This window comes from Daphnia pulex, chromosome 3, assembly GCF_021134715.1.
Source record: "Daphnia pulex isolate KAP4 chromosome 3, ASM2113471v1".
NCBI lineage: Eukaryota > Metazoa > Arthropoda > Branchiopoda > Diplostraca > Daphniidae > Daphnia > Daphnia pulex.
In genome coordinates, this window is record NC_060019.1 from 3,641,241 (window position 1) to 3,664,868 (window position 23,628).

Consider the following 23,628-nt stretch of genomic DNA (forward strand, 5'->3'; position numbering starts at 1 on the left):
AATCGGGTTTAAAAAGGGGAGGCGGGGGTACTTTTTAATTTTGATCATTTTACAACTCGCGGAAATAAAAATATGTATACATATTAAAAAATGTGTAACAAGCAATAAAGTTTACTTTTCAAAAAATCAATTATTTTGTATTTAACAACTAAAAATGACATTATAAAAATACACTTATTTTTAAATTGAAATGTTAGTAAATATTAAAATTTTCGGGGAGGGTTTTGGGAGAACCCTGACAAAGTTAGGAAAAATAAAGCCAACCAAAAAAAATCGCAATTTGTTTGAGGTTAACCTTTCCTTTTCGGCTATTCTGACCGGACTACTGGCTCTACGGTGATCATGAAGACTGGATGAATATTTTTTTAAATAAAGGAGACGCTGAGCAAGAGGCTACTTTTTGTTGCCTATCGTCACAAGCTATCCTGGATGGAGCAACTAGTAAAAAGCCTTTTACGCCAGGCTTTTGCCACTTGTTCCTGAGAACACAAAACGTTTCTAGTGAGCTGTACATACTGACTAGGACCTAGATTATCACGGATCTTGGTGTTGAAATTGGCACCCAAGATCCACCTAAAATTCTTGAACCTCATACCTTTATATGTCTTCATCTGTAAGCGGTCGACATCTTTTAGAAAATTTCTATAAGTTTATCAAGAACAACGTGCAAGGCCAAGACATATAAAAGAAAGTATGGATGAGCAACATAATACTCTAGTCTCTAGTTCTTTCCAGATCCTACCAAGTGCCTATATGTCAGTTTTTGCGATAGAAAACGAAAATTATGATCACTAAAGCTCAGCGTCAACACTACAAGCATTATCAACAATACATTGAGCAATTGTGGAAAGTATGGAGAAAACCATAACGATTTAATTCCCTTCTCGTCATTATATTGTGTTTTCTTGTAGGTTGGGTATGAATAAGATCCAGATATGGCGTAATTTATTCTATAGGAAACACTGTCGATATTAGAAAAGAAAATTTCGAGTTGCAATTCAGTGAAAAAAAATTTATCCCCTGTGAAAATAAAAGATGCGTTCTGTTGGTAAAAAAATTGCAAACTGTGGGTTTTAATTCACACTTACATGCATATCGTGTTAAAATACTAATTGCTGCTACATCTTTTTGCCTTGATTTTACAGAACTTTTTGATTATCACCCCTTGGATAACAGCATTTCTGACGAAAATGCTTTGGTGAGGTTAAAATACCATAAAATTTCTCACCCGCCATCTCACTAAATTGTTATGTCGTTAAATTCTCATACCGCACAGTAATTTGACCATACTCTAAAAATGTTTTCTACATTAGCAAAAAAAAATTATTTTATAAATCTTTTGTCTTCGCAAAAAACTATTTTTTATGGGAAAGAGTTTTTTTTTTCCGTCAGCCAAAGGGAATAGATTCAGGGTGCACTGCTGATCTTTATTGTTTCATAGTTCGGCTTGCGTGCGACGATGAGAGTGTGACTGCTCTGCTTAAAATAATTGTTGAAATTTTTTTCGGAATACTGTACTACAGTAAAAACAAATATTAGGAATGCATCTTTGAAAAGTGATTGAAATTGATAGACAGGTTTGAAACCTCCCTTGATTCTCTTGAACTCCATTTTGATGATTTTCCCGTGGCCACGGGTGAGGATTTTTTCAACCCTGAGTTCAATCGATGGTATCGCTAAGTTTACCGTCGTCATTTCTGATGATACGTCGTCGGAGAGTGGCGCAAGTGATGAATTTGAAACTACGTGCAAAAATAATGTCCGGGATTCGGATTATGATATTCCAAATTTACAAGAAACTACTCCAGAGATGTCGATGAATTCTTTGGAAATATATATGAGTTATAAATTTGCTCGTACATTTTAATATTTACTTCTTTCCCTGTTACTAGCCCAGGTAGCACACAGACTCTGTTTCAGGTCTGTTACAGATCTGTTTTTGAGAGTCTGTAAATTGTTTGTAGTGTCACACTTTTACAGACTATCACACAGGTCTGTGACAGACCTGGCTTACAAAATATGTATAACAGGTTTTTTACATGTTATGTTATGTTTCAATTTATATAGCGCCTTTTCCACTCATTTCCAAGTGCTCAAAGGCGCTTTTTTCCAGTTTATCAAGATGTGATACACATCACAGTATGTTTAACGTCATGTTTCTTGAAAGCAATCAAGAAACTTGTTTTTTACATAACGCGTACCACAGTCTTTGTACTACAAACTACTACAAATCTGTCGTTTCAATAATACAAGTTTACAACTCACGCGATTTAAAATTGGTATTCAACACGCATTTCATTTTATACACCACTTACACATGATTGTCCTAGCAAAATTATGTAAAGCTTTATGAAATTTAGCAATGGTTTTCAATACGGAGCGCACATCCGATATAAGTTGGTGGTGCACGGCCAATTAACTTCGCATGATGGATTCGGGACTGCGGTCCACGGATCAATTCTGCGAGCACTATTGTTGAGCCGTTGGCAGCATCCTCTGGCTTGCACGACTGTGCAGTTTCAGCCGGTGGGGCAGGAGGCTGTGGTTTGGGTTTGTTCAAAACTGGATTCATGCTGCTTTCAAAAGCCTGCAAGGAAATTTAAATGCATGTTAAATATCGTGACCTGAGAATTATTCGTGATGAGGTAGGGAGAGTGGGATAATTTACCTGCTGTTCGCTATGGAAGGCAGCGGCTTTGATAGGCAAGTCCTTAGTCTTAAGAGTTGCCTTCACACGGCTGATGTTGGCATCCAACCAAGAAACTTTTTTAGCAATTGCTAGTTCCAACTTCTTTGCTTCTTCGGGCGTCCAGTGATCGTAGGCTGCATCACCGCTATTGTAAGCAGTGTACGCTTTCTTGAAACGATTCAACGAAGCAGCAAACATTTCGGCGGCACAAGGAGTGCTTTCATGATCACGCTTACGGGCCTGTACAGCAGCTAAATTCTAAAAGTAATAAAAATTAAAACAAATTTTTTAAACTTTGCCGAGATAACATTATAGCAAAATGTCATTTGAAATAACCTGAAGCTGCTGCAATTTGTCGACGTATTCGTTTTTCTTGCAGTCTTCGCCTTCATCATAAAGCCAACTTTCAGTTCACTCTAGTCTAGTCAGTTGTAGCAGCAACAGCCGGCGGAATTCCAGACAGTTCAGGGACGTCCGCCAACAACAACAACAGCGTCACCACCACCACCAAAGTTCATCCGGCCTAACATCTCCGGCCATCCGTCTAGACTGGGACGATGATTACCATCACCAATTCACCAGACAACGACGACAACGACAAAGATGACGACGACTAATAGTTGTTCTTGTTCTACCGGCGGGACGGCTGGCCGCCAGTCCATGACGAGAGAACAGCAGCGTCTCGAATCTCAAATCGCCTTCCTCCGCGGCCAGTTGAAGGATGTCACCGACGATTATTACAACTACGAAGCCAGGGGAGGGCCATCATCCAGCGTCATTTCACCGTCTGAAATGAAGGCCCGTACACGTTAATTAAAAACTAAACAAAAACAAAATAATAAAACGTAAAAAAAAAAACGATAACACACAAGACACTAGTACCTTTTTTTTAAATACTCCCACAAAAGAGAAAACCCAATTTTTTTGTTTTGTTGTTACCACCCAAAAAGAATTTAAATTTTCTTTTTCCATTTTTCATTTTTTTTATTTTCTTTCCCGTCCATCATGTCACGCAAGTCACTGACTAAATGATTATCATCGTTTTTTATAAATAAATTTTTTTTCTTCTTTATTTATTTTTTTTTGGTTGAGATGTGGAAGGGGTTGGGAGCTGTTATCGGGAATCACGCTCAAACTTTCAAAAACACCAATATAGAAAGAAATCGGGGAAGACAGTGATGTCAAGTCAAGTGTCATTATTTACCTCAAGAGATGATAAAAAGACACCAAAATTTTAAATTCAAAGAATTCTTTTGAAAAGTCAAAACTTAAATTCTTTAAATAACAATAAAAAAAGGGGGGGGGGAATACATGATAAAAACAAATGGGATTCGAGGATAACATCTGTTTGTTTGGCACCCACTCAGAGATCGTTGTTGCTGTTTTGTCTGCGGTTGTTGTTGAGAGAGAGAAAATAGCGACGGTTTGTTACGTTAGAGGAGGAGGAAAACTAACACGCACGAGGAAATCAAAAAGAGGGTCTCTCTAAAAAGGAGGGAAAAATAGGAGGAGGACTGGAGTGAAATGAATGAATTCCGTTCGATATGTAACGAAAAAGAAACACAGTTATTTATATATTCATTCATGTTGTTGTTGGTTAGAAAGAAGAATGTTCTCCTTGAAATTGGGTTGGATGACTAGCCGACCCTGATCCAACGATCGATCGAAGACTCTCCAATGCGGCGATCCACCTGGAAGAGCCCCAAAAGAAAGAAAAAGTGTTTGGTGTGTGTACATGTCGGAGATCACGTCATGTCGTCAAGACACCTCCCCCAAAACTAAATGGGTTGATGGCGTGACTTCTCCTGATTCTCCTTTCCCTCCATCTTAAAAAGAATCAAAAGAATTTACCGTTTGCGATCGTTCTCCGAGTCGGTGTAGAAATGGTAATGGCGCATGCGCGGCTCCGGCGGCAAGAGTTCGAAGGCGAATTTACGTCGCTCGCCGCTCGAGGCGGTCGTGCCCGAGGCCTGAACGCGGTAACCGTGCAAGTGCAACGCTCCTGCACAATAAATATGGAGAGAAATTGTAGAGAGATTTAAATCCAATCACGAGTAGACGGGGGGAAGACTATCAAGTGAAAGGCGCCGCTGGCGTCGTAATTCTAGGGGTAGGATTTATAAAAATGAAATGTAATACCGAGAGTCGAGGAGACGTTGATATCGACGACGTAGAAATAGAGGCAAGCGTCTTTGAGAAGGCAGAGGCGACGCTGTCATTCCTTGGCCCGGTGGCCGACGCAGTCTGGTGATGCCATCGACGCCGGCAGCAATTCAATGTTGCGAGTGCACATCTCAAGTCAAACGTTCTGCTGAGTCAAAAAAGACAAAAACGTCGTCTTGCGATTAGGAACAACCAAATATCCTGTGTCACATAAGCAGCTCAAGAGTGGTGTCTCCCCCCAGCTGTTGTTGTTATCTGATCCCATCATATCATGGCCATTGTGTGCGACTGCGTGTACCTGGATGGCAGCTTTGGAAGCGTGATTGAAGACCGAGTGCCAGAGCTCGACCGATTCCGTCGATTCGGCGGCCAGCCAATGCCGTATCGTCCCACCATTGCTCAACAGAAGACCGTGAACGACGTCCGAGTCACCGTGCAGTGAAGCAAAGAAACGGCTCTCAGCGGCTGCGAACTCTGCGACAGAAAAGAGAAAATTGAGTAAAAGTTGTCGTCGGTGTGGCCACCAGACGGTAAATTACGAGGGACTCCTTTTGCTAGCAACTGTTATTAGGCTATTGAAACCCCCTCCCCCCTCCAATCCTATGGAAGCGGTACTCTTTTTCTTGATATATTTTTTTGCATTTGAGCTTCTTCTTCTTCTTCCTGCTAGACCATGTAAAGAGAGAAAGAAGCAAGGACACGGTATCGATCGTTGGCTCTGTGTGTGTACCGTACAATGGGAATTAGCCCATGATTGGTTAAATGGTTAGACCAGTCTGGCAAGAGCCCGTTTTAAGTTGTGTGTGGCCTCATTCGAGTGATTCCCATCCCCCCCCCCAAAAAAAAGAAACGCTGACACAATGGCGTGATCAAATCTTCACGCTCGTTCCACCTGAATAAAACCTCCCCCCTTAGACGTTTCTATATTAGAAACCGACTAAACGATAGATATAGTCTTCTCTCTTTTCCACAATAGAATAAACACATCGGCGAGGAGACTACTACTGATGTAAAAGGTGACAAGAGAGAGGCTGTGGAGAAAACATGACAGCCTATTGCCCTATTGTAATTGCTGACAAAACTATTAAAGATTGGATTACACCATCATCATTCAAGTTGACGGGACTGGAAACTTTTTTGTAAAAAGAAAGAACCTTGACAGCGAATACATGGGAAACCAACCCTGACCTCCAACTAATTGAATCACTGGTGATTGTGAAGGAGAAGAAGATAAATGTACTTACATCTTGGTTCTTGTAGTAATAGAGACAGTGGTCCCTCTTAAACCTCCTGTACCAAACGTTGTTGGCTGATTCATCACCACGGCTGGCTGACTGGCTCTTCTTCCAGAGGAAACCCACCAAATTTGGGGCCTCATTATTAGCGGTTACCTGAACCCATTCTCCAGTTGTTGGCTGGTCTGGAGCCAGCATGGGGTTCGCAGATAGGATGCTGCATGTCCTTGCCATCTCAAGTTTCAGCTCATCTGTACCTGAAAAATGAATAAGGAACAGAAGAATTCCGGGTGAATTAGCTGGGGGGGATATTCTAAAGATAATGGTGAGGTCACATCACAGCACCGTGTACAATAGACCAAATTTGTCGGGAACAATATAGCCCAAGTTCAGGGAAGGAACCATGAAAGAATTTATCGGTTTCTTCTAACCATCAAACGTTACTTCCGAATTTTCAATTTGGCGAGAGAAGCTCAAGTGCTTAAAGATTTAAAAAAAAACCTTCCCCGGCAGTATATAATGCAATAAAGGAAAGTTGAAAGCATGGCCGAACCAGATCAATGGAGAAAAGAGTTAAGTGTGCATTTTCTCGTCGAAAAACAGTAGTAAGCGATATCTCCTCGCAAATTGTTGAAGAAAAGGTTGTTGGTCATCAGCCAATTATTGGCTGACACCATCTAGCGCTTAAAAATGAAACTAAATCCTACTGACCTGTGTGGGCGATCCGGACCACCTCCGAGTGGGAGGAATCGAGGACATAGCCGCCATTAATGGATTTAATGCTGATGAGGATATCGCCACCAGCAGTCCAGATAATTCGCCCGGCGTTCGAGGTTCAATGGCAGAAACGACGACTGGTCTCGAGCCGTGAATCCTGAACCCAAATTCGCCCAAATCTCTAGAAAGAAAGAAAGATGAGGAAAAAGCAAATTTAAAAAAATTAAAACTTAATGGAGAGTAACGAGTACCTGAACCAGAGCTCTGCCTGAAATGTTTTGGCCAATTCTCAGTTCAGGCACGTCAGTCAATCCACGCACTTTTTTCGCAGATATAAAAAAAAGGGATTTAACCTAATTCGTGTATGTTTCCTTCAAAAGGCGGAAATCAGTATTTGATGGGTATTCTTCACGGGTGTTTTTGAAAGGTTGTAAGACTGTGTTGACATAAATGTTGATCTGGTTACTGTAGAATCTTTAATTAAATATCGCTATATCTGTTGACGAGAAATTTTTGGTATGTGACAAATAATCTGGCCTATTCCACTTAAAGGTGTAGCGACATTCATTCTCTACAAGAAGTTGAAGTGCAGTGCAACTTTCATGATTTTTAAAGTTATGATAGGCACCTGCTTTCCATAAAGCTCTTATTTGCAGGTTCTTCTTCTTGGATGTACTGAAGGGGAGTTTTGGTCGATATTTTCAAAATAAGGTTGGGCTCGAAACTTGAGCACCTTCGTTCGTAAACCTATTGCTTTTCGAGCACGTTGTGTAGTCTAGCTTTCTGCGCTTTGCTTTGCTGTGAGGTCACAGTAATAATCTTCCCGACCGTGATGATGAAATCTGAGATGAGTTCCAATAGTTCTTTTCTTCTGATACGGTATGCCTTCGGAAAGAATTTCTGAATAGTCTCCAAATATAACTGCACAGAAATTTTAGCCAAAATTTTAGCCTATCAAAGGTCAGCAGTGTATCTTCCTTGTTCAATTGTGATTCAAGATCAAGCCATCTGCGACTCTGAAGTAATTTTTCAAATTCGCGTACGATCGTCAACAATTATCTCGGTCTTTCAACGGAGTGCAATTGGCTGGACGTGCCAGAAATAGTTCAATGAAGTAAAGGATGATTTAGTAAATTCGGGAACAATTTAATTTTCACGTATCCCAATTCTTGAGAACAAATTTATATAAATTGTCAACGACAAATCAGTTTTGATTTTGATATCAATCGAATTTCTTGAGAATACGTCGACTGGTGAGGAATGCTTGCGTTCTCCAGTGCCTTGGCTGTTGCTTTGACAATGCCCGAAATTCTTCAGCGTTCTCGATTTCTCTTTTATTCCTTAAAGCTAGTCTTATTCGAAAGTCTGAGATGAATCAATACTGTACTTTGTCAGGGCGATCCTCCCTATACGGAAAACCGCAATATTCCATGCCCACCATCCAACAAGACAATCTATATATATTTTTTTAAATCTCCGAGTAGAATACAAACCATGGCTGCAGAATGATCCCAAATCAAACGCGACATTTTTTTGTCGATTGATTTGTGTGAGCAAAGAACTAGGCAATTTTTACGGAATTGGAGCTCTAAATAGTCATGCAAGTGGGAAAATAACGCAAAGAGAAGATGTCAAGTCTCAGTTTACGATCTATTAGGACTTTTGTGAATGCTGTTATAACCAAATGTTGTTATAACCAAGCTATTTTTCAATAAAGAGAGGTTAATTGCAGAAAACATGAGAAAAGATTGTAATGGAATTTTATTTTTTTTTTGCATGGAAAATCAGGAAAAAGTCAAGGGAAAAAATTTTTATTGCGGCACGGGAACCCTGTATTTAATCAATCACATCCTCTTGGCCGGACACAACAGCTGCAAATAGAGCAGGTACACCTGCATATTGCTGATTTTCATTTAATGTGAAGTTTCCAAGGGTTGTCTCGTCTACACCCAGCTGTCAACCAAGTACTTTGAGCCATTACAATTTCTGTTTTCGATATCAAGCAGTAGAAAAATCGAGAAAAATTATCTTCATCACCTTCAAGGGACTACTGTTTTCCTCACATTCAGAAGTGGCGACTGCAGCTCTTATAGACTCCATGTTTTTCTGTGCTTTTGGTAGGTGAAATGATTCAGAGATACAAAGTTAGATTAAATATTCAAAGGAAAACTGTAATGTTGGAGGACTCTAATTAACGTCTTGCCATAGAAAACTGTCGTTTCCAGATATCAAAGTTCTAAGGTAATTTTTGTTCTTTATTTACAACTGGTATTCTTTATTAAGGCGTCAACTTATTTATTACAGACATGTCAATGAAAATCGTTTTCGGCTTCTCCCAATTTTGTGCTTAAATAATTTGTTACACAAGCGCTGAGTGATCGTTTTCTAAGAAGAACGATTGCCTTTGAATTTTCGCGATAGAAGCTTGCTGCATGAGCAATAGATGGCATCATTGACAGCTGAATGGAGTTTGTAAGTTTTTCAACACAATTTCGCGCAGACAAGTATTTGTTGCTTCCATTCGTTTCACGCGAATTTCAATTTGAAAAAAGTGTAAATTGTATTACAGATTTAAGCTATGCACAACTGCACTGCAATTCTTTTTGAAGCCCAAGTCAATAACTTTTATTCCCACCAGAGGGGGAGCTAGCAAGTCCGGCAAGAAAACTAGCAGCCGAACCAAACCAGCCGCAACTAGAATGTCTTTAGTTTTATTGCTGAAGTCACGAGTGACATACTGTTTATCGACGAGAATGCACACTTAACTCTTTTCTCCATTGATCTGGTTCGGCCATGCTTTCAACTTTCCTTTGTATTAATAATTTCCTTTGTGTCAACTATCCCCGTGTTACTGAATATTTGATGGCTTTCAATAACGCGTTTTGAGTAGTTGGCATCAAGAGGCGTTCTATAGTTAAATGAACTTGATAATTCGTTGCCAGTGCCAACGTGAATTGCAATGTGCCGGCCAAAAATGGTTTATCTTATCATAATCTATCTGGCAATTATTGAAAGGAATTTGTTAGTACACAATGTCCCTAGATACCAAATTAAATGTAATTTGAATTACTACTTTAGTTATGAATGACATAAGCCCTCTGATACATCATATTTCCATTGGGAATGAAGATCCGACATTGCCGAACTCTGTTAATCAGATTCTAAGTTCCAATAGACTAGATTTGTCAGTGGCTCAGTGCGAATATCACGACTATGATCTCACATTATTATTATTTATCATTATTATCGGTAATCACAATGTTAAAATCTATCATCCAACAAATTCAGATGTGGCTATTTGACATTAGTAAATGGAAGTGTTCCTTGATGAAAATTAAATTTTTTTCCATCAGTTGGGTGATAAAAGACAGTGATTGAACCGCTTCATAATGTTCATTAACTCAAACCTCTCAAACTAAATTCAGATAAGAAATTATGGTCACGAAATTCAAACAAAGTTCAGATTCAGATTTTTATTTAGCGCCTTCGACAGGGACAGGCCTATCCGATGTGTGCTGACAATCTGACATACTGTAGTTATAATTTTCTAGCAAGTTTCGTTCGTTGAACGGTGATATAAAAAATCACTTTTGTCTTCTCGTTGACGTCATTTCTGTTAATGAACACTTTTACTTAAAGTGTGCTGCATCGAACTATCTTTTTATGACTATGAAATTCACGCGTTTAATTAAGTAGAATCTCTAGGCAACGCATTTGGTTTGTCAATAAGCTATACGTGATATATATACTAGAATTTTGAAGAAATGTTGATAGTTGATTGGAGTAAACTAATAAGTGCATGAATGTCGATAATCGGAAAGAATTCAGATTCCGGACTAAGCGTTAGGGAAGAATCAGTCTTTTCACTAACGCGAGTTATCTTTTAAGTTAAAATAGATTTGGATTGATTTTCATTATTTCATTAATGTAATGAAGATGGCGATTATGTGAAGTGGGGTACAGGGTTCAGCTGCAGCCTGCAGATGAACTATGTGTCTATTCAGCAGTAATGTCAAGACCTGTATGATCTCTTCTTTATCTTTAATAATTTAATGAATAATGGTCCTAAGTAATAAATGTATGTAACACGTATGTGACTATGGTGTCCGTATGACTGACGAAACTCTGGTAAAGAATAGTTAGTTCATTATAATCGGAAAAGCCTTTGTTGTGATCGTCAGTTGTTGCAGTTTTGTATGATGTTCATAATCCAAGATACGATTAGTTTAGTTAATTTGATCAGAATTATGACATCACCGTGAATCGCTTGAATAATAGGCCTATCTGCCGCAATGCAGGCTGCAGCTAATATTATTTCGGGCATTTCCTTTACGCGGTGGTGGTGAGTTGAAAACGCCGCCAATGGCGTGTAGCTCTTGTAGTCGTCATTTAACGAAAGATTCAGTAATTCAGTATATCAGTCGCAATTTAATTCAGTATATCAGTCGCAATCGCCTTGCTGCCGAGTTGGCGTCCAGTTGGCCAGTGATATTTCTACAATTTAAACTTGTTTTCAACAAGAGCTGTCACTCGCATTCGAGTGGATGTCATTCGTTAGAGAAAGTGTATCTCTAAAACTGGAATCCTTGAAAGTCTAACTCTAGAGTGAACCCAGGAAAATTTTCAATTACGGTGATTCACTCGTGCTGTCGTTGTGAGTATGTCCTAATCTGCGCCGCCTTTCTAACGCCATCTGTGATGACTTAGTTGGCAATCATATGGGTATTTCGCAATTTTATTCGACATATGTATCTTTTTTTATCTATTTAAGTTTATCTGAATGTACCAGAGTCAAGTAGTTCTATCAAATATCAACCAACTAATAAATGGAATTTTTATTGACTACAGGGAAGGATGTGTGGCCCGCCATCCTGCTTGTGGACGTACTCCGCATCGCTGGAAAATGATTTCGTCCTTCAGGATTAGCTTGTGCTGTTTGAATTCTGCCAAGGTAGGAAAAGCCAATGTCATTAGGTCATTTTATTGCTCCACATCTCTTATCGTATATGTGTCCTTTCCATGCCTACGGCTTTTCTTTTTATTCAAATGAGAGTAGGCCTACCAGATAATCACGATGGGCGTTTAATTGGCGGCAGGGCATATTTTGGAAAAAATCACGTCATGAAGTCTTTCCAACCCATTGCGTTTCTAAGGTTCTTTTAGGAGAGTAAAACTGGACCGGTTACTATGCAACAGCTATGGTGTAATATGTTATTTGACAATCAAATGCCAATGTTGAGTGTTGACATCTCAAAGGACCTGTTCGTATTGCTTCCTCCTGACCTATATAACTAACGTCGCAGGTGGTAAAAATGGGGGTATTCTAATTGTGACAGTGCTCATTGCGTATTAAAAAACCAAATTTCAAAGTGCCTGATTGAAACGAACGGTGAATCATTTCTTAGCTCAGTCACTCAATCTATTTACACGCAATGGGCCACGGCCCACGAGAAGCTTCCTTTTTATTTATACTCATCAATATTCCGCATCTCAGTCCAATTAGTGCTTACTCTAACGGGAAACTGTTAATTGTGTTTATTGAACTAAGAATAGCAACGTATATTGTAATGCAAGTTCTTGGTTGATTTACATAGTTTATAAATTTGTTCCTGATTATACTTCGGAAGGAATCGGCCTGTTGACCACCGTAAAATACACAGAGAATTAACATATAGAGTATGATTGACTTTGTATTCATCAAGCCATCGATGTTGACGACAGATGACACTGCACGCAAATAATTTTTATGTTTCGAGCTCACAAATGCTCCCGAATCCTAACTGATTTGCAGTGTTTTCATGTCACGTCGATAGTGCCTTACTAAGAAATTGGATCAAGGTTCAAAAAAATAACTGTTAAAATCGTGTGTCACTCTGGTGTCAGTGTGACTGATGTAACCCCGATAATTAGAAGTAAATTAATTGTAATTGTGATTAGCCTTCATTGTTAGCGATAGCGTTTCAGTTAACTATGGTGTTCATCATTCGAGATACTATATTTTTAGTTAATCTCATTTCAATTGATATCCTCGTGAATTGTTGATTCACACGTGCTATTGGCGGGGCTATTATTGTGATCGTGTCTTATTCTGCGCCGTATACTTAATTTTCTTAGCCTTCAATCTTTTTATTATCTTTGTGGCTCATCTTGGGTAACAGAAATAGCTGAAACAAATGAAATTTTTTGTTTACCTTACCTTCCCCAGACAACTTCAAAAAATAAAGAAAGGTAATTATTATTGATATAAAATATCGGCCACTGTTAATTGGTTAACAGATCCGCTTAAAATGTTGTGTGTGACACGCTTTGTACTTCGGTCGAGCATGTGCGTGTACATAATGGACGCACTATGCATCGACTATCTTTCGCTAGAAATACTGATCAGAAACTGTCCTTCTCACATATCCATACGGAATACCAAACAGCGTCAAAATTGCTATGCCCTTTCAGGAACAAGTTACAGTACAACCGGTGCCGGAAATGGTTGAGAATCGGCCACATGGTACAACAAGATGTAACGGAAGAGGGAACAATTGCAAGAAATATTGGAAATCACATGTATACGTCAGACGAGAGCGAATGTATCACAAACTGTATCAACAGCAGTAGTCCGAGCCATGAAGTAGACTGTTAAAACTGCATAGGAAGATATAAAGAAGATTCTTTGAATGGCATCATTCGCAGGAATCTCAGTTTTTATCGGTAACAAGAAGAAAATGTCAAGCAACAAAGGTCTGTTCTTGATAGACTGAAGCCACTGCTAATAAACGGCCTTATTGGGCAACACCGAGTATACCTCAACAGACCCTTTGGAATCACCAGATGGTAAAACTAGTCAGAACAACTCCTTTAGTGTTTCGCACCTTCCACACTCTCAAGAAAGATTGCCCAGAAGGACTGGCGTAGGATAGCTATTTTAGTTCACAAATCTCTAGAGTTCACACCAATGTGTTAAAACTGCTGACTTCATAGAATCAATCAGAATCAAAATTTAATTCACTCATAATGGTTACATCGCCGTCCCCTCATTTTAGGTATCTAAAGGTGACTACGAAATGGATGAAACGAACCATTAATGAGTTGGCCAAACGAATTCCTCACTGGTGGGGATCTCAGCTAGGAAAAATAAAGCGCTTATTGCGGAAAGAGGGCGTACTTCATCTAAAAACGAGGGTGTAGAGACGTACAACATCAAAATATGTCAGTCTGTGTTATGTACAGCACCTACCGAAAGTCTTTGGAAGAGCGAGAGAACCTTATGCAAAAACGCTTTTTTTACAGTCCTCTCAGTGCTATGTTTTTCAACCAAATGTTTTGAAATTTGGTTGATATACTTTTCACAAAGATGTTGGATAATTTTTGCATAAATATCTTTGATGGTCTTCCCAAAAAGAAACATATAGGCGACTGCATTCTTTACTTAGAGTAAATTGTTTTTCCGTCGAAAGAATCTCCCAAAAGCTGATTGTTTCCAAAAATAAAGTTCACATCGTAGCTTGGTTTGTGTTCTTCAGCAGATGGAATTCCAATAACCACGTTTCCAATCATTTGGCTCATTACGTTGGTGGTTTCATCAACAGAGACTCAAATATTTTTACGTCATTACTTCATTAGCAATATATTCTTTATGGTTTTCATGATGCAGCCAAAAAAAGGACGACATTTCACGTCTGATATTTCGTTTTCTTAAATTGTTGTTGGTGATACCAAAAATAATAAAACAGGGCACCTGGTTGAAGAACAAGATCGAGGTTAACATTCACAATAATGAAAACTGTAAACGTAAAACAAAGAATCCCTTTTACTAAGAGCTTGCCAGAAGTATAATGGAAAACAAGTGATTTTAATGTATTGAGCTTTTGCTGAAGGTGCATGCCAATACAAAAGCTATCGACGAAAATTCTCTGAGCTCGTTACATCCCCCCCGTAACGAATGTTCATACAATTTTTATTTGGATCAGATCGCTTCCGAATCCCGCGCAAAACGTTCCTAAAATATTATACGAACAATCTTGAATGGAAAGTTTGATAAGGAACAACGGGATGACCGGATCCGGTCAGCGTTTGAAATTTTTGCACCGTCCAACGCGTCAGCAATACCCTCAATCAGACTTCAGGCTTTTATAATTGAGAATTTCTTCCGGGATATCCCCTCATATTACAACCCTCAAAAATTTCCATTTCATGAGTATCTCATCTGCTAAATTCATCTAAATTCATCTTTGAAATTGAACCTGTTATGTCAGTCTTTCTTAATGAAATTTTTAGCAATTATTCGTTTTGAAACTCGTCAACTTTATGTTACTGCCTAACGTCTACACAATTAATAACATATTACGTGTTACCCAAATTTTTTTTCGGTAAATAAAACGGTTTCATTCTAGACTGTTCATTTAAAAGAAAACTGGTATGTTACGGATCTATGGCCAATGAACACAACCAAAGGATACACTCAGATACACAATTAAATATTTTTGTCACACCAAACTAGAGTTGACTGGGATTTCTTTTGCCGGGACATCGCCATAGAAATGGTATTCAAATATTCAGAACAAATCGGCGAACCTGGTATTGGCTTCGAGATTATACGAAAGCGAGCTCGACAAAAGTAAGCACCGTACCATGTGTGTTTAAGATTCAATTTTATTTTACAAAGTTCCAATGAAATTTGCTTGTTTGCTATCTTATTGGGAAATATCACCGAAGTAAACACGGTTAAAGGGTTAAACGTAAAAGTCATCTAGCAACCAAGTGCTCTGAGCTACAGCTAAATATACTTACAAGGTAGAATATAGTAAGGCGGCTATCTTATTTCATCCCATCTCAGAAAAACCAGTCAATCACATTTATGCTGCGAACTACACATAAATGAATGTTCCTTGCCACTAGCGCTTCCGGATTATTTCTCTACGCAAAACCACACAGATTTTCTTCATAGGGAAGTTCTGCTTGTTGCTTTTTCTATGGGCAAATCTACTATTTATTCTCATTATTGTGGCGATGGACATCAATCAGTTAAAAGTTTTGCTGCACACACGTTTACCTGAGATGACATTTGGTTTCTTAGATGTTCAAACAAAAACTCAAAAGTTTTTCCAAGATATAGTAAAAAATCTACTCGTTTATGTAATTTCCTATGTTATTCTCCAAAGCTACATTAAAGAATGCCATAGTCATTGCTGTCACTTCCCATTCTTCCGTATTCTCTTCGCTGGATCTCACCATCGAATAACGATGACATCATTGCTATCGTTAGAGAAGTCACATCATTGATTATTCTGGAATTTCAAACAAAACAAGACATTACGATTCTCAGCTACAGATATTGGAATTTTCAAATCAATAGCTATCAGATTTACTTTTCCATCATACATTCAAATTCCAATAACTAATGATTTTTTTCATTTTTGCTTACTTGTGAAATTTTGACAGAGTTATTGCCAGGCAATGGGGATGAGGACTTGTTGTTATGTGAAAGATTGCATGCAAACAATTTTCACACATCGAACAACATTGTCGATTTTATTATCAGTTTGATTTCCATTTGCTTTGAATTTGGTATTAATTTTTGTATAGTTGTTCAAAGTGCATTTAGTAAGAATTGATATTTATAGAGCAGAATAGTTCCAGACTACTCCGATTAGTTTATTTTTCGTTTTTAAAATTTATTTCTTGTTGTTGGCTTATCTATACTTGAAATACTACCATTGAGGCTTGGTTGCTTTCAAGGGCGAGTCTAGTTTCGTTCGACCACTCTAAAAATCTTTTCGAGAAAACGAGCAATTACGAGAGTGACACACAATTAAAAAAGCCAATCATTCGTCCAAGCTGATGACAGCCGTTTAGTATATTTGTAAAAGTGCACGTTAAATATGTGTTACATTATTATTATTATTATACAAATGAGAAAATTACGGAGAATTCTGTTAGAAAACCACAAGTATAAAAAAAAATCAATCTTTTATTTATAATCTACCAAAAGAATTAAAGAACTTGAAGTTTTAATGTTTGTTTTCCCCAAATTAAGTTGCTGTTCTTTTCATTTTAATTGTGTTCCATTCTTGCAAGAGAGTTTACACTTTTACTTGTAGATATGCGTAATCCCTTATTTGAGTTCATTTAGCAATAACATCATTTTCACATTTAATTTACTCCCGACACTACTTACTCTAAGCTGGATAGAGCACTTTCGTTTGCGCTTGAAATAATTTTTGAAAAATTTATTTTTCATCAATTTAGCTTGGACAAATCCTCAAATATTGCACGTAAAAAATACGCGGTTGATTAGAGACAGAAAAGGAGGGAGTTAACAGATGTAATACAGAAACCGTTAGTATTTTACTCCTCTTACTCTTAGATGGCATTGCAATAAATAATAACCTTTTTTCTGGAAGCACAAAAAATTATGACAATTGTCCTAAGCTTCTTTGAACTCGTTATCTTTTTAGTCAACAGGGCATGCGAACTCTGCTTGTTAGTCAAACAATTTAAGGCCGTTGTTACACGTAAAACTCACAAATATAGTTTAACCAAACATATATCCACGAACAAATTCTTGAACAGATTCTTTCTTCTTGTTCCTGTATTGTTGTTAACGCGAAAAACATCAACACGAACACAAAACGCAAAATCACACGATTGAAAGTTTCAAGATTTTAAAATTTTAAAATAAGATTTAATATAAATCAAGATTCAAAACAGACTTTGGACGTCACATTTCGCCAAAATTTCGAACAAGTAAATTTGAAAACATGGCTGAAGAAGATCAAGGTCATATGGTTGAATTTTAAACTAATTGATTTGTGTTGATAATTCAAGCTCGTTGATTACAGCGTGAATAAACGCAAATCGCAGGCACACAAACCCGGTCAAACGAGTAAAAGCTTTAATCTTCAACGCCACGCCCAGAGCCAAATTTATACGCTGTTTTAACTACATTGATTTATAGAGGTTTTGTTGAGGTTTATAGTTACCACATTCAGCACTAGATGGAACTGTTGGTATTTCTGGGAAAATCAACCAAGACGACGTCAAACTTATGACTCGGACTTGAAGTGGTAGATCTCGACGTTGATGTGGAGAGGTTCCTTATTCTGTGTGGAACACTTGCAACAAGTAGATGTGTGAGAAATTACTGTGTGTCTAATCTAAAACGAGTCTAATCTCACTTACCTCCTATGCTAATAAGGAGAGAAAAACACACTCTATTCGACTGTAATCACTTAGACTAAACATCTCTGATATATAACTCTAACAACATCCTTAGATAGATTTTCAGTTCGTGAAATGAATGCTCCATTTAACATTATTCCCAATAATTCATCTGAAAATTCATCTGATTCCGAGGAAGATCTTTCAGTTGGTGATGTACGAACATTGTCCATTTTAGACCGTGGATATTGAACTAAATTCAAATTCAAATGGTTAAACAATTAAGTCATCAGTGAAGTTAATTTATATCACACAGATTAAGAATGCAACAACCAATAACTATAAACAGAGAACTATGTGATCAGTTTAGAGCTGGGAAATGAAACCAATGAAACATTCAAATCAATTCAACGCGGTCTATCACCCTAATAGAATTACAATTTACTCGATAGGATAAACGCGAGATAAAAGAAGAGGGATATTTAGCTTTTTTTACGGTGACAGCGTACGATGTAGGAGTCCAACTCAGTCTTACTTGTTTCGATTCTATATAGGACTTGAGAGATTCATTCTATCAACTGACATGAAATCAGCTGTCAATTTCTTTTGATGCGTGAACGCTATCTGCGCTGAGATTGTGTGGATTAAACTATAAAACTTAGACTTAACATCCCTGATATATAACACCAACAGGTTATGGGCCCAGATTTTGCCATACCGTTAAAGAACTTATCAGAATGGCTCAATAACTACTCTTTGGATGCTATAAAGCAATTAAGAAAGGTTGATGGCACTCAATTCACTACGTGGTAGCGTAACATGGAAATATTGCTCACTCAACAAATTGTAAAAGATGCTTACTTCATTTTTGTTGTTCTAAATTCTAATTCTAAAATTGATGAAATTATCTTAGTTCTGAATGAGAGAGAGTGTTGAGGTTTATAGTTACCACATTCAGCACTAGATGGAACTGTTGGTATTTCTGGGAAAATCAACCAAGACGACGTTGAACTTATGACTCGGACTTGAGGTGGTAGATCTCAACGTTGATGTGGGGAGGTTCCAAATTCTGTGTGGAACACTCGCAACAAGTAGATGTTTGAAAAATTACTGTGTGTCTAATCTAAAACGAGTCTAATCTCACTTACCTCCTATGCTTATCAGTAGAGAAAAACACACTCTATTCGAGTGTAAGCACTTAGACTTAACATTTCTGATATATAACTCTAACAGGTTTAACGAGCTAATCGACACGAACCATTCGTAGCTGCCTCCAATCTTGACGCTGAGGAGCAGTATACCACAGAAACTTACTTACAGGGCATCCAACAGCTCCAGAACACTTGCATTGAAGGGACTTATTGCATCCATTAAACAAGAGCTGTTCGTCATGAATCTAACGTCCCTTATAGCGGGCACGAATCCAGTCATACCAATGTACGTAACTATAATACTACCGATATGGCTAAACAGCCTAACCACACTGTTTCGTCTCACGATTAAAAGAGTCCAGCGCTCTTCGGTTTATTGAACCACATAAAAATAATAATGGTTGGAATGTCGTTGGTTAGGAGAACTATGCCAATCTTTACCCCGCAGATCGACGCTAAAGCTTATTCTTGACTTCATGTTGCTACAAAAGAAATTAAACAATAACTAGAAATAAAAGATATTGCAATAAAAGCAAACGTGAGAAAGAAAATATTATGATGGAGAATCATCGGGAATTACATCTGTTTGTAGTCTTTGAAGTCGTGTAATTTTCATCGAATGATGGAGGTATTCGCAGATAGCCAAACTTCATGGCCAGTACTCTGTAAGCATTAAAGTAACACGGTCTTTTGTGGAATCTTTAAAATTGCTCTCACTTCAAGAAAGTCGTCAGAGGCAAATGGATGTGTGGGACCGAGTCAATATTCTTAGTCTCAGCTAACTGTCCAAATAATACGCCGGTAATACTAATAAGGATAGTTAAAGAATAGTTACAATCGATGCATAACAGCCATGATGAACGCGGAATCTATTCTAGTGTTCGGTCACTCCTACTAGGAACGATAGATATATGGCCCGTCGGTCCGTGACATAGGAGGAAGGCAACAGCAAATAATCCCGGTCAAAACTTTATTTAAATATTCCCACACACATACATACAGCGATAAAACAATCTACATTGACACTTGACAGGCACACACTCGGGCAGAGGTTCCACCCCGAAAATCAAAAAAGGAGGAAAAAGTGTATTGAAGGGAGTCAAGAGCAAATATTAATATGAAAGTGACAAGGTCAAATAAGGTAAGAAGTCTCGGATTGTTTAAGGTGTGAAGGCTACGAGATTAATCTTGGGTTTTCAATATTTCTACGATGTATCACAAAACAGAATCTTGACGAAGAAATATGACTATTTTTAGTCGTATCTCACCCAATACCCAATTAGAATTATGACTATTTTTAGTCGTATCTCACCCAATACCCAAGATATGACTAAAAATAGTCATATTTCACCCAAGAAAATCCGGAAAGGAAATTCCTTTTGGATTTTGGTGGTTGACATAACAATAAACATTTCTATAAAATTAGTTTTTACTCTAGCTGCCCCGCTTTTCCGAAAAGTGATGTAAAAGTCCCCCCACTTTCTGACAAAATTAAAAAACAAACAAACTTTAACGCTCAATATCTCGTAAACGGGCGGGAATTTCGTCATTCTGCAAACGCAGGTAAATCCGGCGTGCAGAGACAAACATGACTATATTTTTTATATATTTTTAAGGGCGTTTCCGGATTTAGATCTGGAAAGCTGCTCCGGGATTTCGGTCTACTTGAATCGTGGATCGCTTGTTAGATAAACTGTAAACGAAGTTCACTTACATTCACACAGCTACTGCGACATTTTGCTGCACGTACCAGTCAAAAACAAAACCATATGACGTATCTGCGAACTCTCCTTAAAGTTCACGAGCCATTATCCGATTATTTATTACTGCCAAACACTGGAAAATAATTAAAGAAAATTGATGGATTTGACTTTCCAGCATCAACAAATGACCCAACACACAAAAAACTGTCTGAAGCAAGGATAATTAACGGTGGGAAATACTTTCATTTCATAATTGAGAATGCATTAAAAAGGAAATCCATTGGACTTATCCATCGTGAAGCTGACCTTCTCCAGTTTGTTGACGTATATCTCAAGAATCCAGGTATTTTGCAAAAAATCTTGCGCGACAGAGTAAGTGATCATTTTAATTATGTGCATGCAGGTCTTTATTTTGAACTTCAACACAGGAAACTAGCTGTTCATGTTTGTATTGTCTGATCTTGTATTTGATTTTTCCCATTTATGCCGAAAATGCAAAACTACAAAATACTCCTGTATGCTTTTGGTTCTTTCGTATTTTGATGAAATAGAATTAGTCTTTTTTCTAAATATTATGAAGTTTACCAGCCGTAACACACTGTTATTAATATAAAAATAATTACATTTGCAATTAGATTAAAGCTTTTGACACAAAGTCCAAAGTTGATCTAGCAAAGACTAGCTATTTTGAAGGGATAACTTCACGCTAGACATATTTATACTATAATAACAGCTGTACCTCATTACAAAGTCGATATTCACATTGAAGAAGCGAAACTCAACGAGGATAAGAATGCAGTAACTATCACTCCAATTCTAGAAATAATCCATTCGATCCAACCAACAGCAACACACGAAGAAGATACCGAAATCATTTTGGACACATCTGTATTTGTAATAGGGTTTTATGTGGGGAAGAGAAAACTGGGTGATATTTCTAGTTTTCTCTCCGAATTGATCGGTGAATTTCGTCGATTGTCCCCATTGAATTCAGATAGTGCGTGCATTCAAGGTCGTTAATTGACAGCTTCGCTTCGTTGCATAATAGCGGATGGGCCCATGAGGTCTTACTTGAAACGGACAAAAGGTCATACAGGGTACTGGTCATGTGATCGTTGCATTCAAAAGAGAGAAATGATTAATCGTGCCTTTCTACTTCGAAGTGTCAATGCCCCAGGGAGAACTGACGCGAACTTTTTAAAGTACGATACAAATAGCTTATCTGGTGACGAACACTCAAAGGATATGAGAGATGTCAGTCCTTTCGTAAAAATTGATTTCCCAATGGTTACAGGGTTTATCATAGATCCCATGCACACTGGAATAGAGGGAGCTTTTTCCCGGCGATTTGAAGGTTTCATTCTTGTTCCAGAAGAGGAAAAACTAAGTAGTTCCAAGATTGACGAAGCTGATCGTCGAATTAAATTCTTTATTTATGTCGTCCTTTTGGATTTGACCGTTATGTGGGCAAACTTTCAACTTGTAAAAATTAAAAAATTCACGTGAAACGCAATATCTTGTTCTACTTACTATTTCCCCTTTTTAAATGAAATCTTGATGAAACCAATCTTGAAATATAATGCTTTTAAAGTACGGCATGTTGCTGTTGGGAGCATTAAACAAAAAACCAGTCTCTAGAACTAATATCATTGAAACCCGAAAAACATTACATAGATATTCGATTGACCTTACCGAGCTTGGTATTCCTTGTAGGTTTGTGAATCATCAGGTGACTCATCTATGGGAGGAAGTTGAAATATATGGGTGTGGCGTTGAGACTACCAGTGCTTTCCCTTTCGAAAGTTTTCTAGGCTTCTTTCGAAGATTCTTGCGTAGTGGCAATCTTCAAGCGGAACAAATTAGAAATCGTTGCATCGAAAAGAGTAAATTCCAGCTGCCAACAAATTTCTGTGGTTTTTGATTTGTTTTTAATTGAAAACAAAGTGCAATTGGTTTTTGAAGACAAAAAGTAAAAAAAAACAAACACTTTTTACAATTCATCGATAAAGGTGATTCCTGGCCCAAAAAGCTTGCGTTTAACAACTTTGTTCTTACTAAAAGACTCCCCAACAGCAAAGGTTTTTGCTGCGTCCATCTGAAATTTTTGTTAAAATGATGGCTCTTCCTTTGAACCCATTTCCCCCCTGTTTAACTGGATAATCTTGGTTTGCGATAGTATTTGGTTCCTTTGTTTCACTCGTATGAAAACGGTAACTGATAATACATAGCCTGCTCATGAAATAAATAATCGTGTCTGCATTTTAAAAATAAAGTTACAAATACTGTTTTTTTTTTTGGGGGGGGGGGTGGCAACTCACAGAATCTTCGTACAGTCCTGCAAGGCTGGATCACCGCGGTAAACGTGCTACCGTGGTACTACCGTGCGGTAGCGGTAGAACCGTGCGGTAGTACCGCACGACTTTACTCTACCGCACTGCTGCGTTAATTTTTTTTAAATTAACGTGCGGTAGCGGTAGTTTTCCAAGCCATCTAGTGCTGATTTTGCAAAACACAATAGAAAAACAATAGATGGTACTCTAATTTTTCTGGAGCAATTCATCAGGCCTCTGTGGGATCACCAATTTTTCATGTTTTTAGTTCAGAGAATCAGAGTAATCCATTTTTAAACTTTCTAATTGACATTTGCGAATGAAATTTCATGACATTGTAGGTCAACTTGAATTAAATATGAGCGGCGTATAAGCGCCTAGTGCCTTGAGTGAGAAGAACGCTTGTTTTCAAGAAGCACGCGTTTACGGCTTCTGAAATAAAACGTCACACTTCCGTACTCCGCATGGTTGGAACGTTTTTTCTGCCTT

General features: G+C 38.0%; 1 protein-coding gene and 1 pseudogene across 1 annotated transcript; both read right to left on the reverse strand.

The window, feature by feature from the left end:
• Window positions 1-2,322: 2,322 nt before the first annotated feature.
• On the reverse strand, window positions 2,323-3,094 carry LOC124191529 (97 kDa heat shock protein-like). The gene is made up of 3 exons (XM_046584816.1): window positions 3,026-3,094; window positions 2,669-2,947; window positions 2,323-2,587 (listed from the first exon to the last, which is right to left on the reverse strand). Exons 2-3 carry the CDS (start codon window positions 2,885-2,887, stop codon window positions 2,357-2,359), a joined length of 450 nt encoding a protein of 149 aa, XP_046440772.1. The 5' UTR covers window positions 2,888-2,947; window positions 3,026-3,094; the 3' UTR covers window positions 2,323-2,356.
• Window positions 3,095-4,203: 1,109 nt separating this feature from the next.
• On the reverse strand, window positions 4,204-8,904 carry LOC124190274 (annotated as a pseudogene).
• Between the last annotated feature and the right edge of the window lie 14,724 nt (window positions 8,905-23,628).

Coding starts and splice junctions, on each gene's coding strand:
- LOC124191529 (XM_046584816.1), bottom strand. CDS start 2,887: ATGTTTGCTGCTTCGTTGAATCGTTTCAAGAAAGCGTACACTGCTTAC. Junction 2,588..2,668: donor CCTTCCATAGCGAACAGCAG/GTAAATTATCCC, acceptor ATTTCCTTGCAG/GCTTTTGAAAGCAGCATGAA.